We start from the raw sequence: 15,652 nt of genomic DNA, 5'->3' as shown, positions 1-15,652 counted from the left end.
GTTTGGTGCTCTCAGATCTAAGTTGCAAACAGTCGTTTGGTTGAAAACAGAAGTTTTACGCGAACTAATGAAGATAGATCTGAGGACACTGGAACCCTCATTCTTATAAGGGAAGCACGCAAAAATCGGTACAACTACAGGGTCCTGAAATTTCATATTTCAAAGAAGGGAGAACATTAAAAAGAGAAAATAGGAAATTAAAATGCATGTCCCCTTCACTACATAGTCCTGATAGCTGAGATAAGAGACAAAGACCGGCTCCGGATCGGTGAATCGGTCCGAGGTGCACAAACGCGTTCAATTTTAGTTCAGAGTCGCTCAGGTCTATGAACACGTATGCAGCGTATACAATTGATGGTATGTAAGGTCAACCAATGTATCAAGCTAGCGTTTCTATCCTTTCAGGGATATCTGATACCAATTTGTCGAAGGAATGAAGGGTTTGTGCAGTTTCAAACAATCGTAGAGAAACGATGTGAAACCTTTTACCACTGCACTACAATTTTCCAGAGGAAAAACGGCTGCAGCGGCAATCTTGGACGGTCTCCTATACAGAAGCAAACACGAGAGCCTATCTTTGTGCCGAACACACCATCTAGCTCACTGGAACAATTTCCTTTACTTTTGTATCGGAATGAAATTGAGTAGGATATTCGCGCATATGTTCATGACAAACAGCAGGGGATTTGTTCCGAAAAACAAGCATAACTGGGGCAGCACATGTATCTAATGTTATTGGTTCAATGAGTTTCTTTCTAACAGAGAATAAGTTTGAACGACTTGTTCTGTGGATGACAGCAACGATTTATAGCGATTCCGCACGTAAGAAATTAGACATCGCACGTGCTCTTATCGCGCTCATTCAAGAAGCACACTTTAATAAGAGGCGAACACACTGCTTCAGGGTATAAACGATGGGGGGAAGAGGTTAAAAAGTAGGAGCAGTCCTACTTTTAATCAATTTATTCCGCCGAGCATTCTAAACTGAACTAAGTGATTTGGTAGAGCATGGGCATGGAGGCATAGGTACATTGTGATATGAGTAACACACTGCAATAATGTTGCAACAAAAGCAGGGCGACGGCACTGTCTCTAGTTGATTACTATGACAGCGCACACTCCGCCTAGCGATGATATCACTTTGCACAAAGTCAATGCTGGTTGATTGCGAAGACAAGAGATAGGCCATAAAGAACTCATCTAAAAAAAAAGCAGGAGAGAACAATAAGGTTAAGAATCAAGAAAGTTAAGCAGTAGGAAGAGATGGGACGGGTACCATGGCGCAGAATATGTGCTCGAGCCTCAAAAAGCAAAAAGATGGGGCAAGACGGGTTCCACAGCGCTGGCGCAGCAATCTGACGCTGTGGGCCCTGCCGCATCGGATTTCTCTCCTTTAGTGGCGTTCGCACGCCACATCGACGCCGTAGCATCAGTCAGCCTCATTGCCCTACGATACTAACACGCTCGTCTGACGTCGTGTGGCCCGCTCAACTCCGCCTCACTGTTTCGTGGCAGAAACAGAATCAGGATCTTAATTTAATCACGACAAAAGAAAATAGAAAGAATTAGAATTAAAAGTCTGTTGTGCTTTTAGTCTAAGCAGTTTTTTTCGCAACATTATGAAAGAATGATAGCACTGAAAGCCTTCTGATTCCTAATAGAAGAACATAAACACACATGTAAGGAACTAATGATCATAATCCACATTGAAAAAAATCACAAACAAAACAAAAGAGAACAAAAGAGCTCTTTGCGCGAACATGAAAAAGGTTAAGACATTCAAAAAGAAGGACAGCAAGGATCTAATTTAATGCGCATTACAGACTTCCATAATTGATTCTTCTTTGTTGTGCTTAAGTTAAGCTCTTGAACAGCATGTTTTCTCTGTAACGAAGTTTAAGAATGTAATTGTTATTTTTGAATATGCTACTTCAGTAAAACTTGCGCGAAAACGCCGTTATGAAAGATGGCAGCTCGAGAAGGATCATAAGTAAGATTTGTTTTTGCTTCCTGAATGCTGCAAGAAAAAGGCACTCCACCTTTCAACAACTTCAGTTGAAAATATTTTGAAATAGAATGTGATAAATTTGTGATTTGTGAATGCTCCAAACAAAACTTTCAACCTTTATAATTTCCTTCTTTATAAACGAAGGACTAATTACTGTAACTGTTTTGTAAGATTGGAGATGAACATACTCATAAAGATTTGTATGCTCTCTTTAGCATATAAGTAACTGAGCTGCCCTATCACTTGTTTCGTATATGTTCCTAAAGCACTTAACAATGATTCTGTGGTAGAATGTTCGCCTGAATGCACAAACAGACAAACAAATGCACACTCACGTCTCCCTGGACGGCCTTCAACTCCATTGTCATCGACGTTGATACTCACTGCCAACAGAAAGGTTGTGCCTTAACGTCAGTGAGCATCCTTATTTAGTGTATTTCGCACATAAGGCCAAAAAGGTTGTTTGCTCGTTCTCGTTGGGAGAAGTAATGTGGAAATCTACTCTTCCTTTTTTGGAAGAAGCAATTTCTTGTGATTCAGAGGGAATGTGTTAAATTATGAATAGGTTGATTTCGTATTATCCAGCTGGTGTCATGAACAATCTTCAGCTATAGTTGGAAAGTAGCTGAATAGAGCATCTAAACTGCTACAGCCGAATGAGTTGCTAATTCAACTAACTCAACTTTTCTTATGATTTTGAAAAATTTCAGAATCTACCCAAGACAGACTGCTGGCCATTGATTGATTGACCAATGATTGTGATGCAGAAGGTCCTCAAAAATTAAAGAGCCAGAGGCCGCAGTAGCTCTCGAAGCATTAGTTTACAAAGTATGGGAACTTGTTGCACCCACAAGATTAAAGCAACGGAAAATAGATAGTTTTGAAATTTCGTTGTAACGGAATCTTGTTATGTCCACAAATTAGAGAAAAGCCAGCTGGAAATTGGGAATGATGCACGTTATTGGGCTTGTTAAGAATAGCGATGTCTTTTGTATTAATCTCTTAGTCTCAGTGGTTAGAAAAAAAAACTCAATTTAAAAGATTATGGCGTAGGAAACGGTGAGTGATATCTGCAAAAAAAACGAGCAAAGGGCGGCAATCCAACAGATGCTACGCAGTAACGGGCAGTAACACGAATATGACGAATTCTAGACTGTACTATATAGATCATTGTGTTGGATCATGCTTTCAACAGTGACTGAGTTGGCACATCATAACTGTGTCACTCAAACAACCACCCCTGGTATACCGAATGCAATACCGCTCCAGTCATAGCGGGATTAGGCTTATTCCGAGCACCCTTGCCTTGCCTCGTATGACGTTCTTTCCTCCCGAACATTCTAAAGTAATTGTTTGCTCGCGTGATAACAGCACAAGTTTTTCTGGCAGCTCCGCATGAGAAAATTAACCGTCAGGTGTTTTCGACATAACTTTGGAACTTCGAGCATTACTTGATATACAGTCCCCATATGATTAAAACATTTTACCTTGAACGTAAGTTTTTGCCCTCTTGCTTAGATGAACTCAATTAAATTTTTCATTTAATTTCCTCAAGAACTAAGACAAAAGGGTGGTGTTACTAGTTGCAAAGTTGATCCTTGGATATTTTCCGAATAATGCCGCTCAAATACTTACCGCTGCCGCGCTTCACATTAACAGGGTGCATTAACTGCTCAAAGGCAGCATACCAGGAATCTGAGGTGGTACGGATTTCAGGTGTAGTATCTGTATACGTAGATTAAAGAGAGGGGCTGATTACGTCCATTTCTTCCTAATTGCAGTAAAAAACGGTCCGGAAGATACGACTTTGAACGTTTCGGCGCGCTATTTTCCACAACGAGTTCGATTGGAGCGCGCCAGCCGTGTACACACGCCGCCGATTAGCAAGAAATGGATGGAATTACCCGCCTCCCCATAATCTACGATCTTTTATACGAATACTTCACCTGAAATTCGTACCACCTCAAATTCGTGGGGTGATGCCTTTAACCCAGTTAATTTACTGTGGTCAGTGATCCACTGTAAAACTGAAACACTCAAATGTTTTTTCCTCAACAAGGCGGCGCAACATATCACATTTCGTTCAAAGTTATTTCAACTAATATCTGCATTTTATGGATAAATGGCTCGGACGTTTGTAACTAAACAAAGAAAAGTAGCCCCTGAAATAACATTGCGTCTTGCTTTAAAGGCATAACATGCACGAAATTGACAATATTGGTGTCTCTGTGGGCAAATAGAGAGTTCCGGTTCATCCTTGTACATGCTCCGGTTCCCTCAGCAGCCCTGTTATTAGTTTTACTTGAAAAGGACTTCACTAATTTTCGGCCGCTCTCTCGTGGATGATAAGCAAGTAGAAATTCATAGGCCCCAATATTGTCAGTTTTGCAATACCCTCCCTCTGATCATTAAGAGTCACATTGATTGTTATTGTTCGATCGTTATTTACACTTTGCTTTTACTGCATTCCAAATACGCGCGAAAAAACTTTCGCAACAACATACGTTTTGTTAACTGCGTTCGTTCGTTCTCCTTATATTGCCGGATACTGTCGAGTGCGTTCCAACTAAAAACACAATCCAAACCACCACAGGTCGCTTACAGTCTTTGTTTCGCTACAAGAAACATACACCAGACACTGTCCCATCATTAGCAGCGAAAATTCCAACTGCAAGTCTCAAAGACACCGAACAAAACAGGGTGCGGCGCAATAGCTATAAAAAGGCTACAACAACCTGGTAGAGGAATTTCAAGCTAAGGGTTACAAGTCTGCACACACCTACGAAGCTTTTCAAAATCAACTATCAACTACTAAATCTTCTATGAAAAGCTCAATGCACCGATGTCCAAGATGCTCAGCCAGTAAGCAGTCAGTGTTAGGATTGATGCAGTGGAGATGAATCAATAAAATCAACAATCGGATTTGGCTAAGAAGAGGTATTATCCTGTTGAGCAAACGAACGATAATGGACTCGTAGACCTCGGTCATCAGTCGAACTATTCATGTTTTGGAGAAAAGATCAACATTGAGAGTTACGTCTTCGATGTTAACCGTTGTTAGCCGTAACTCCCGAAAAGCTGCGTGAGCGAAATATAAGGAATTCTTAACTTTAGCTCGAATACGTTCTTACGAGTAAAATTTCAAAGTGAGCCTTCTAAAATGTAGCGTTTTTTTGTTTTTCAGCCTCGCGTTTCCAACATTCGCTTATTGCTCTGCTCTTATCGGCTCTAAAATCTGAAGTTCTAGAAAAAAAACGTCGGTGAGCACCTTGCAAAAAAAAGGCTCATAGTTCTTTTGCCAAAAGAATGTCTGGCTTTGCATATGCAGAGACCAGATACATGTGCGAATTTGTGTGTTCTATACATTACTGCCGCTTCTAAAGAGGAAGCTGCGTCATCATCTGCGCCATGGGAAGGATGGACGAAAAGCGAAAAAACTTGAAAAAGAGTGTGGAGGAAATAATCCGAGAATAGCACATTTTAATTGGAAGCCAAGACAACGTAACGGCAAATAAAAGAGGTGTTCACTAATACAGAGGATTGCTGATGATCAAAAAATCAAACAGTTTGGAGGGAACGGACCTCCGACCCTGGCTACATTGAAAAGCGCAATCAGCTGCTGTACCCGAATTCGCTCAAGACTGGCATGAGGAACAGCAACATTAAGAAGGAGTTTGCGAAGGAGGAGTTTTTCGTCTGGATCGAAAAGATTAAGGATATAAATTCTGGAGGACGCGATGAAACTAACTGAATTTGGGAGATTTCCTCACACCCTGGAACTTGTGAAATGACAAAGATGACTTACTTACTTGACCTAATCGGCGGGCTGATGTCATCGCCTGACGCGATTACCCGCATCTTCGCCGAGGTGTGCCGTCCTTGAACACAGCCCTGCCCAACCATCTCGATCTTCTGCGAGAGCTTGCACAGAATCAATCCATTCGTCGCAATTCCATGTTCTGCGAAACCTTACGTCTCGCCTGAACCCATTACCCACACCGAGTGTCCTCAGGTCCACTTTCACCACGCAGTCCAGAACTTCTTCATTCGGCTAGCCTTTTCCAGCTTGAATCCGACAGAGCCCTCAAAACTCGTTGAACAAGGCGATCTGCTGATCTCCTTATTATATGACCAAAGAAGCAAAGACGATTTCCTTAGCCAGTTCCGGTGGCGGTGCAAGATGTTGATATCTACCACATCAATTTCTGCGTAAAGATCTTCATTGTGACATACCCTAAGCCAAAAGTAGCCAATTAGCCATCTAAGCAGCTTTCGTTCCGTGCAGTCAAGCCTCTCCATAATCGTTGATGGTGCTGCCCAAGTCTCCGATCCGTACATCATGATGGGGCGAATTGCGGATAGGTAGACTCGCAGCTTGACTTCGTTGGTGATGGGAGTCGACCACAGGCATGTTGTTAAGGAGTTAAATGCAGAAGTAGCATTAGCGCATCTTTGCTGAACATCTCTCTCGTAGCTGCCATTGTTCTTCAGCGTACAGCCTAGGTATCAGAACTCATCGACGAGTTCTATCGGTTGTCCGTCCGCCCTGATTCCCGTTAGAGGTCTCGAAAGGATCCACATCTACTTGCGTTTATCGGGGCGTAGGCGTAGTCCATAGGCTGGAGCCAGCTTCGATATAAGGTTGACAACATGTTGAAGTTTCGTACTGCTTTCCGCGAATAAAACAACATCGTCGGCGTACTCGAGGTCAGTGAAGGGGCACCCAGATGGTGCTAAGACAATGTCGGCAGGACACTGGTCGACTGTTCTTCGCATAATGTCGTCATAATGTCGTCGAACAGGAAAGGTCCTGCCACTGCCCCTTGTCTTACTCCAGTTACCACTTCAAACGGTGTTGTACATCCGGCTGGTGTTCGAACAGCAGCAGTTGTTCGTTGATTCATGTCATCAAGACGAACTTTCCTGGTACTCCATTGGCGATCAGCGCGTTGACAAGACGGCCTCGGTGAGGAGAGTCGAACGCGGCTTCAAAGTCCAGAAACGCTAGTTGCATTGGCTTCGAATACCGCTGCCAGATTTAGATCACTCTCCTGACGATGAACACCTGGTCAATCGTAGATCGGCCAGGACGAAAGCCAGCTTGCTCGTTGCGCGTTGTTTCTTCGCGATGTTTAATGAGTCGGTCCAGGATAATGCGCTCCAGTACCTTGTACATAACACGCAGCAAAGAGATTCCTCGATAATTCCTTGGGCCCGTGACGGATAACTTCTTGTGGAGAGGAATTATGATAGCGTGTCTCCACGAATCATGTATCCTTTCGTTTATCCATATTGAACGGATGATCTTTGTCATCTCACGAATCCCAGACGGAGGAAGATATTTTAACATTTCTGCGCTAATCCCGTCGCCTCCACCAGATTTTCCATTCTTCATTTTCTGAATACAGACCAGGACCTCCGACTCGGTCGGTGGCTCCTCGCTAACCGCATATGTCGGTCTATGAACGTGTTCGAGTTCAGGAGCTGACGGTGCTAGCCGGTTCAGCAAGGTCTTGAAGTGTTCCTTCCAAATTGGAAGGGTTGCTTCACCGACAGTTACCCCATTAGCAGTGTTGAGGACATGGGAACATCTTTTCATTTTGCCGCTATACTGTTCTAGTAGAGCGTAGGCTTTCCGCGGGTTCCTCCCACGCTTTCTCAAACTCCATCGCTCTTGACGTCCACTCGTTATCGCGGTATTGTTGCAGTTGACGACGCAGCTTCCTTCTAAGACGCTTTTCCTGGTTGAAGTCACCAGCGCTGCGCGCGACACATACAGAATTGTATGTGGACTTTGTTTCCGCAGATGCAAAGGCAAACTTCTTCCGCTGCAATAGAACCGGGAGCGTTTCCATTGCAGCGTCCTGGATGCACTTTGTGAAGGAATCCGCATCGCTAAGCTTCTTCCTGGTCCGTACTCCAACATGAATAGACACACATTGGCGGAATTTTCTTCTGCATTCATCGTCTTTCAGACCTGCCATGTCGATTTTCAGTTGAAGAGGAACTCCTCGGTTTCTCTTATGGAACCGTGTCTTGAAGCTGAGAAGAACTGGACGGTGGTCAGAGTCGAACGCGACGTCCCAAACAGCTCTAGATTTTCGGGTATCTGACTGAGAAATGTTCCTCGCCAGAACGTAGTCGAGCTGAAGTTTAAGAGTCCTGATCTTCCGCTTGCGCTGCTCTTCAGGTGTTAAAAGGGTTGACCCCTGCCACGTGAGCTGATGACGTCGATGACTCCTCTTAAACGTGGAAGCGATGATGAGGCCCGTCTGTTCGCACAAGTCGACCAGACGGTCACCGTTGTCTGACGTGCGCTCCGCTGCATAGTACCACTTTCCTAGCACATCGGATTGCTGTTCGGGTCCCATCTTCGTATTTGCGTCGATTCCGACAATGACCACCTGCTGGCTTGGTATTTTAGACATCAACGCATTGAGTTCATCATAGAAGGCGTCCTTACTGTTGTCCTCAGCGGTTTCCGTAGGTGCGTGAGCACTTACGATCCAGAGTTTACGTCCTCTGCGATCCCGCAGTCGTAAAAAGGCGCATCTAGACGACGTTGAGCCAAACTCCTCCACCAGGTTCTTATAATCGTTCCTCACAGCTATCGCGCAGCCACCTACTTTGTTCTCATCAGCATCGCCACAGTATATAGTGTAATATTCGATGCTGATGACGGACCAATGTCTCATGCGTATTTCCTGCAGGGCAGGAAAAGGCATACAGAGACATGGCAGAAGTCTGGATAGAGCGGCTTGTTGGAGTTCACTCGATAGTGTTCGACAGTTCAGCGTGACGAAACGAATGGTTGTTGCCAAAGATTCCATGCTCCCTTCAGGCAGTTGACCTTTCAGGTTATGGGCTTTGGCAGTGTGCTGGACGACAGCACCTTTTTGCAATATATGGGAAGCTTTCGCCATATAACATTGCAGGTTATATAGCTCGTACGTTCCCAATGCGTACACTCGAACGCCTGATTGCGTTTAGTTAAAGCAGGGCCACCACGTGCAGGTAGCAATCAGACTCGTATACGCGGCCCCATGACAAAGATAATACGTCTATTATGGGCTGATGAAAAATTCCCGACTCGTATAGATACACAGTCCTATTTTTCCGCCGCTACTGGTTACCAGGGAACTCAGAAACTATGAAGAAAACCTAATTCCATTGATGCGTGTGACTTACATGGTTTCGTCGCAGATTATCTTGCGTTGTTTAAAACACTTCGAAGAAACCTGATACGAAAAGCCTGCTCGCTTCTCAATCCGCCCTGATAAATGCGTATAGATGTCCACTTTGTTGTCTGGAGAATGATTGAAGTGTGAAAACGGGACACGAAGCCTATAGGGCTAGCCTTCCTATAATTCGAAGCCGCTTTCCACTCTCTTCATGAAGGACGTCTTTTCAACGAGCGTCATGCCCATTACGCTCTAAGGAAGTTTGCTCGCTAAATCGAGGACAAGAACCACTACCGTATTGAACACAAGCCACACTACACCGTAAGAAGTGGAAACTGGACTAAGACAATGAGCTGTCTCGGGACTATTCCTCTTCAATTTTGTTTTCAGTGACATTATGCGAGTAACAGTGAACAATGTATCATTGATGTGTTTTGTGGATGCTTGGACGACGTCCCTTCGTCGGCTTCAAGTATCCTGGCGATGTAGTTATATTCGCTTCAAGCAGCGCGAAGTTGCAAGGTATCGTCGACATTGTATCGAAATTAGCTGCAGCCTACGGTTTACGACTTCGCCTTGATAAGTCTAAGCAGATGTGAGTCTTCGCGAGGCCCTTAGCAGGAATTAGGGTGAACGGACAACCAATTGAACTTGTGGACGTGTTAGTTGTGTGCTGAAAAATGACGGCAAGTGTGAGAGAGCTATTTAGTAAAGAAGCGCTTAAACGAAAAGTTTTCTTTGTTTCGCTTTCAGCTCCTTATGTCTAGTGTCCCAGAACTGAACTAGCCGCCGAGATTGACCACAATCGCCAACGAAGTGAAGTTGCAAGTCTGCTTATCAGCTATTCACCCTTTCATGATGTACAGGTCGGAAACGTGGTTAGCGCCGTCGATGAAGAAGTTCGACTGCATTGAGAGGAAGCAGTTTAGACTGAGGCTACTTTCGGCCAGATTCACACTGGAAAAGGACGAAAAGTGGACGTAAAACAGAGTTTTGGATGGAAGTGGTAAAGAAAGATCTCAATAAACTAGGCGCCAACAGGCAACTCAGCCGAACGCTTCGCGAAGTATAAAAAAGCTAAAGTATAGAAGTAGTAGCTAAAGTATATATATATATATATATATATATATATATATATATATATATATATATATATATATATATATATATATATATATATATATATATATATATAGCGACGGAAAAGGATATTCTATGCGATCTCTGGCGGTAGATCGAACAGGATGCGCTCGGATATGTTCAAAGACGACTCACTTCGGCGAAAATGCGAGTAACCCTCATTGGGTTGCCGTTTGTGTCAACTCAAAATGCGTCCTCTGGTCCAGATGTTGGAAAACAAGGTCAGGTATCCAGTGAAGAACTGTGTTCTTATGTAATTATTGAAAAATGAACAGCATTATTTACTATGGTAGTGAAGCTGATTGCCTCAAGAAAAAGAAGCTTATGCGGCTGCAGAAAAACTTATGTACCAAACTCACAAGCTCTCACGCATGCGTTACCTGCCCACTGCGCACGTAAGGCATGCGTGAGTTCTTAGAATGGAACTATTTCCTTGTAATCGCCCTGGTACCCTCATCTTTTCTGTTCACTGTTTGATTAATTTGCTGTTATTTTTACTTTGCTACTTTACTTTTTACTCTTCTACCGTACACAACCGACATAAAGATCGGAAAACACAGGCTTTCGGTGAGGTTGGTTTTCGAAGGCATACATGAAAACTCGGCTTCTTTTCAAAGAGACGGGAAAATTGCTGCATAATATGTACAGTAGCATTGTATGTGCGTCTAGACACGTTCAGTTCCGATAGCTTCAATAAAACTTACACAGTTTCTTATATGTAGTTTTTTTTTGGAAGAATCATTGCTGACATTTACAATGTGAACACCGGAAAATTGTATTCACTATTCTCGACGGAATGAGTAAATCAGTGGATATGTATCATTACTTTCCCGTTTCTTCTCTAAAGCTATGCAAACAATTTACAAACTTTAAAGACGTTTTACCTACTGCATCCCTCTTCTTTTTCTTCAGAACGAAAGAGGAGTGGTTCCATGTAGTTTAAATCAGTTAATTTTCTTTATTCTGATCACTACACCAAACGATTTATTAACAACCACTTTGTTATTTTCTCAACGAACCCATACTAAATAATACGACTGCTAGACAAGAGTTATTTTAGCTAGTTTTTGTTTGCATCCATTTATGTGTTCAGGTCTGTACTGAAAGAAAACTGAATAAGTAAGCTGTAATTTTTGTCGCTTCTCAACCGTACTTTTGAAAATTCTTAGGCTGAGTGCCTGCTGCGCAGTAACATCCTTAATAATCTACTATGTGAAGTACAATGAAGGCTTTTTCTGTCACGTATGTGTATTTGTACACACAAGTTGTGTGGGTGTGAAACGAACTTCCTCCGTAATTTATCAGGACCTTCTAATTGCGTACGCGTCGGAGGAGAATGATATGGTTTCCACGGCTTCAGACGGGTGTGCTGACGTTAGGAAAAAGTGAGACGTGTTGAACGGCGTTGGACGTTCGCGTTAACTTTACAAGGCGGTGGAATAGGTGCCTTGACATCAGATGAGTGTACAGAGGTCAGTACGTGAGAAAAGGTGTACCGGGTTTCACAACGTAAGAGTAGCATGTCAGTGCGAGAAAACAGCGAGAGGATATGAGACAAGCGGCACTGACGCCACCAAATTGGTGTGCCTGCGTCGAAAAGCAGGGCAATGGTGCGAGTGGTGTGACAATCCACATACTAGTCTCAAGGAATTTGTCGAAAAGTTGGAGTAGTCGACACGTTAAGAACCGTCTCATGGTTGCGGCGACTGCTTGCGTAGTATTGTACCTTAAAGGCATCACCCCACGAAACTGACGTGATATGGATTTCGATGGCCAAAAAAGACATACGGGATCGTAGATTGCAGAAACCGGTGAGATCTCGTTCATTTCTTCCTAACTGCCGTAAATAACGACCTGGAAGATGCGGTACGTGCACAAGGCCGGCGCTTTCCAAGTAAACTCGCAGAAAATAGCGCCCCGGAACGCTCGAAGCCGCATCTTCCGGGGCGTTTTCTACGGCAATCAGGAAGAAAGATGGAATCACCCTCTTGTCCACAACCCACGACCCCGTATAGGCATAACCCACCTAAAACCCGTACCACCCCAGATTCCCGAGGTGATGCCTTTAAGGTACACCTTCATAACACCACTTTTCATGGTGTTATGAACAGGGTGGATGTAGAGCAGTCAGTAAGAGATTCGACTGCAACTGCGCGGCCAATAATTCAAGACCATCCCAGAGCCAAACAAGCCTTTCTTCGCGACAAAGGATAAGGATAAGTTTTCTGGCGTTAATCAATCAGCTCGAGATGCGCCCATACGTTCGCTTCAATACAGAATCGTTTGAGGTTTACGAATGTGTAGCATGCCTGTACAATGACTTGCGGTGGCTAGCCGAAGTGTCAAGCCAGTGTTTTTATCCTCCCAAACAAGTCTGGACCAATTTATCGACCACGGAGGGATGAAAGGTTTGGTAAGCACAAGGGCTGATTCGAGCTTCCGATCGATCATGCAAGAAGCGCAACCTCTAACCGCTACACTACACCCGCACGTCTTCGCGATAAAATGCTACCAGATTTGTCTAAGAGAAGAGGTTGAAAGCAGTGATTCGATACTGCTGTTTATACCGTAATTCATCGCACGGGCTACACACAGATCCATGACCGTCAGGGACTCTCAGTTGAAATCGAGTACCTAGGAGCACCCCCAAAGCAACTGTTCTCCAATCGTTACCCATTTTTATCAGTGTGGTCATGATGTTCATATTATTCTTTGCTAGTATCATGAGAACAAGGAGGACAGCTTTCACTAATACTTCATACAATGTTCTCAAATTGCACCCTCGATAAAAACATGTTGTATTGGAGTGACGGCCTCGGAGAAAGCATGCGCTGGGCCCCCTTCTAAAGAACGCACCGAGCTCTTCGAAACTCTTTCTTATCTTTTTCTTTTTCTATAATAGAGCATGGGTAGGATTACGTAGTACTGACAAAGTCCTTTTCCATTAGTTTTATCGTTTGTTTTGTTATTAGAGCGGCTCCAATATTTTAGTTTCGAGAGATTCTCCTCTTTCTTGAGTAACTGTGCATGATTAGCCTTTTTGTAACCAAATGCAAGTAGAATCTCAAAACATGTTTAGAAGAAATGACCAATCAAATTTAAAAGGGGACAGGGGGCAGAAACCAAATTCCTACGAACTGAAGTCATTGAGCAGGTGAAATCAACAGGAGGTGCTAAACTGCTGAAGAAGTAGTTTTGTAGTAATGTTGTATGATTATTCAGATTTACAACTTTGAAGAAAGCTCATGGTACACGAGTAAATGAAAAATGGGACAGAAACAAGATCCCTCTAAACAAAGATCTTAACATAGATGTAAAATTAGATAATTAGATGTGGTTTTTTAAGTGAAGTGAGTAGACCTCTAACAAGAGGACCACAGGTTTTTCATTGGTAACACTAAAGAAGAGATCTGTGATATAAAGCGTCGTAAATAAGAAAGATATTTGTCTTGTTTACGCGGTAAGAATTTGCTCGAACCAAAACTTATTCTACTTCAAATTTTCCTGACAATCTGAGCAAAGCGAGCATCAAAAGAACTCTGGTTTCTATTTTAGTACTGACGCGAATTGTCTATAGGTAAGCACATATTAAGTAGATTCTTTTGGCCTGGTATGACTTCTACTTCTGAATCGTCATCAGACATCGTGTTGAGAATGCTGAATTAATGAAGCATTCCCTATCTCCCTTTCTTGTATTGAACTTTAAGTTAGTGCCTTCCACGCATCTCCTCCTCCCCTAGAGGGTGCACAGCCGGTTAGTAGCAACCAAGCGTGCGTCTGTCGGTCCGGCCAAAAGCCTGCATTTAAGTGACTGGGAGGTCGAAGTGAGGCAGTTTGGAGTGTCCCCCAACAAAGAAGCTTCACATCTCCACTCCGGGAGAACGCAACGTTCTCTCAAAAACCCATGGGACTAGAGGCTTGCAACCTGCCCATGGGTTTTAAAATTTTACGCATGTCACAGTAATAGAGAAAGGACTCCTGACTCCGCTGGAAGGCGTGGTACGGTAGCTCGAGGAAAGGCGGGGGTGCAGGACTCATACAGGCTACCGAAGCAGAAAAGGACTAGGATGACGATCTGTACTTATAACGCACGTACGCTTGCGTCGGAAGCGGCCGTCGAAGATCTGATGATGCAAGCCAGGAAGATTATGTACGACGTCATCGGATTGACGGAGACGAGACGACGCCACCATCTCAACGCCGTAAATGAAAGTGGAAAAGAACTGTTCTTAGGAACATGCGACAGTAGAGGTGTTGGTGGAGTTGGCGTCCTCGTCAACGCGAGTATGGCAAAGAACATCGACTCTTTCGAACAACTTACGACCCGAATAGGACGTCTGCGGATAGGAAGATGTGGTCCAACACCAGCTTTGAATATCTTCGTCGCTTACGCTCCAACATCAAGCTACGAAGAAGAAAAAGGAGTTGAAGCTTCCTATATGGACCTGGAAAAGTACTTCCGCAAAGATTATGCCTCATACAATCATAATTGGCCGAAGAAGAACGCCTGAGGAACTTCACATCGGGACCCACGGTCTACAATGGAATGAACTGGGGTAGAGGCTCTCCGAGTTCATCATGACTACCAGGACCATCCATGGAAACTCGCAATTCCAGAAGCCATCCTCTCTACGTTGGACGTGGGAGTCACCCAGTGGAGGTTATCGTAATGAAATAGACCACATCATCGCCAGTTAAAGGTTCTACCTGACGGACGTCGCTGTTGTGCCAAAGTTCTATAAGGGATCGCACCATCGCCTCCTCCGAGGAAGATTTTCCTTCACAAGGAGAGAAAAGACAGCCCCCAAATTCAGAGAGCGAAATCCCAGAACTATCATTGACTGGGATCTCTTCGCTACACTAGCCGGCTTTTAGAATGATTCCGCAATGGGCAACATCGATGAGGAATATAACCAGCTCGTTGAACACCTTCATAACTGCACAAGGCTGAGAGTTTTAAAACAACCAAAAGCCTGTCTCTTGATACTCTTGAGCTGATACGCCAGCGTGGAGCAGCACGAGCCGCAGGGAACCAAGAACTCACGTCCGTGCTCGCAAGGCTTTGCAGAGAGGCGATAAAGGAAGGCTTTAAAGAGAGATGAGCAGAAGTGATGGCTGAAGCTGCGAAGGCGTGCGACTGTCCACCGCGATATTAGGCGCACTACAGGAAGACTGCCCATCCGATGGTCAGATTTCTTCACGAAGTCCTTAGAAGAAAACTCGACTCTGGCCCGCGATCGGGACAAATGGAAGAATTCCTGGTTCGACAAGTTTGAAAACCAAAAGGAGTCAAGGTGCTCAAGGTGAAATTAGTGCTCTGAAG

General features: G+C 43.9%; 4 protein-coding genes across 6 annotated transcripts; 2 read left to right on the top strand and 2 right to left on the bottom strand.

Moving 5' to 3' along the window:
- Window positions 1-6,589: 6,589 nt before the first annotated feature.
- On the bottom strand, window positions 6,590-7,022 carry RB195_018022 (uncharacterized protein; the record flags this gene model as incomplete). Its single annotated transcript, XM_064185259.1, has 2 exons — window positions 6,590-6,851; window positions 6,928-7,022. The coding sequence occupies 2 exons, from the start codon at window positions 7,020-7,022 to the stop codon at window positions 6,590-6,592; spliced, it is 357 nt and encodes a 118-aa protein (XP_064041140.1).
- Window positions 7,023-7,046: 24 nt separating this feature from the next.
- On the bottom strand, window positions 7,047-8,931 carry RB195_018021 (uncharacterized protein; the record flags this gene model as incomplete). 3 transcript variants are annotated; one of them, XM_064185258.1, is made up of 2 exons in its annotated part: window positions 7,047-7,532; window positions 7,621-8,931. In XM_064185258.1, 2 exons carry the CDS (start codon window positions 8,929-8,931, stop codon window positions 7,047-7,049), a joined length of 1,797 nt encoding a protein of 598 aa, XP_064041137.1. The 3 variants fall into 3 exon arrangements, with proteins under 3 accessions (XP_064041137.1, XP_064041139.1, XP_064041138.1); XM_064185257.1 differs by lacking the exon at window positions 7,621-8,931 and having other exon boundaries at window positions 7,047-7,403; XM_064185256.1 differs by lacking the exon at window positions 7,047-7,532 and having other exon boundaries at window positions 7,615-8,931.
- A 698-nt stretch (window positions 8,932-9,629) lies between these two features.
- On the top strand, window positions 9,630-10,173 carry RB195_018020 (uncharacterized protein; the record flags this gene model as incomplete). The annotated part of the gene is made up of 2 exons (XM_064185255.1): window positions 9,630-9,784; window positions 10,056-10,173. The coding sequence occupies 2 exons, from the start codon at window positions 9,630-9,632 to the stop codon at window positions 10,171-10,173; spliced, it is 273 nt and encodes a 90-aa protein (XP_064041136.1).
- Window positions 10,174-14,396: 4,223 nt separating this feature from the next.
- Window positions 14,397-14,840, top strand: RB195_018019 (uncharacterized protein; the record flags this gene model as incomplete). The annotated part of the gene is made up of 1 exon (XM_013449890.2): window positions 14,397-14,840. One exon carries the CDS (start codon window positions 14,397-14,399, stop codon window positions 14,838-14,840), a length of 444 nt encoding a protein of 147 aa, XP_013305344.2.
- Window positions 14,841-15,652: the final 812 nt, after the last annotated feature.

The sequence above is a fragment of the Necator americanus genome, chromosome II (assembly GCF_031761385.1).
Source record: "Necator americanus strain Aroian chromosome II, whole genome shotgun sequence".
NCBI classification, from domain to species: domain Eukaryota; kingdom Metazoa; phylum Nematoda; class Chromadorea; order Rhabditida; family Ancylostomatidae; genus Necator; species Necator americanus.
Note: the sequence above shows the minus strand (reverse complement) of the source record. Positions and strands in the feature narration are given on the sequence as shown.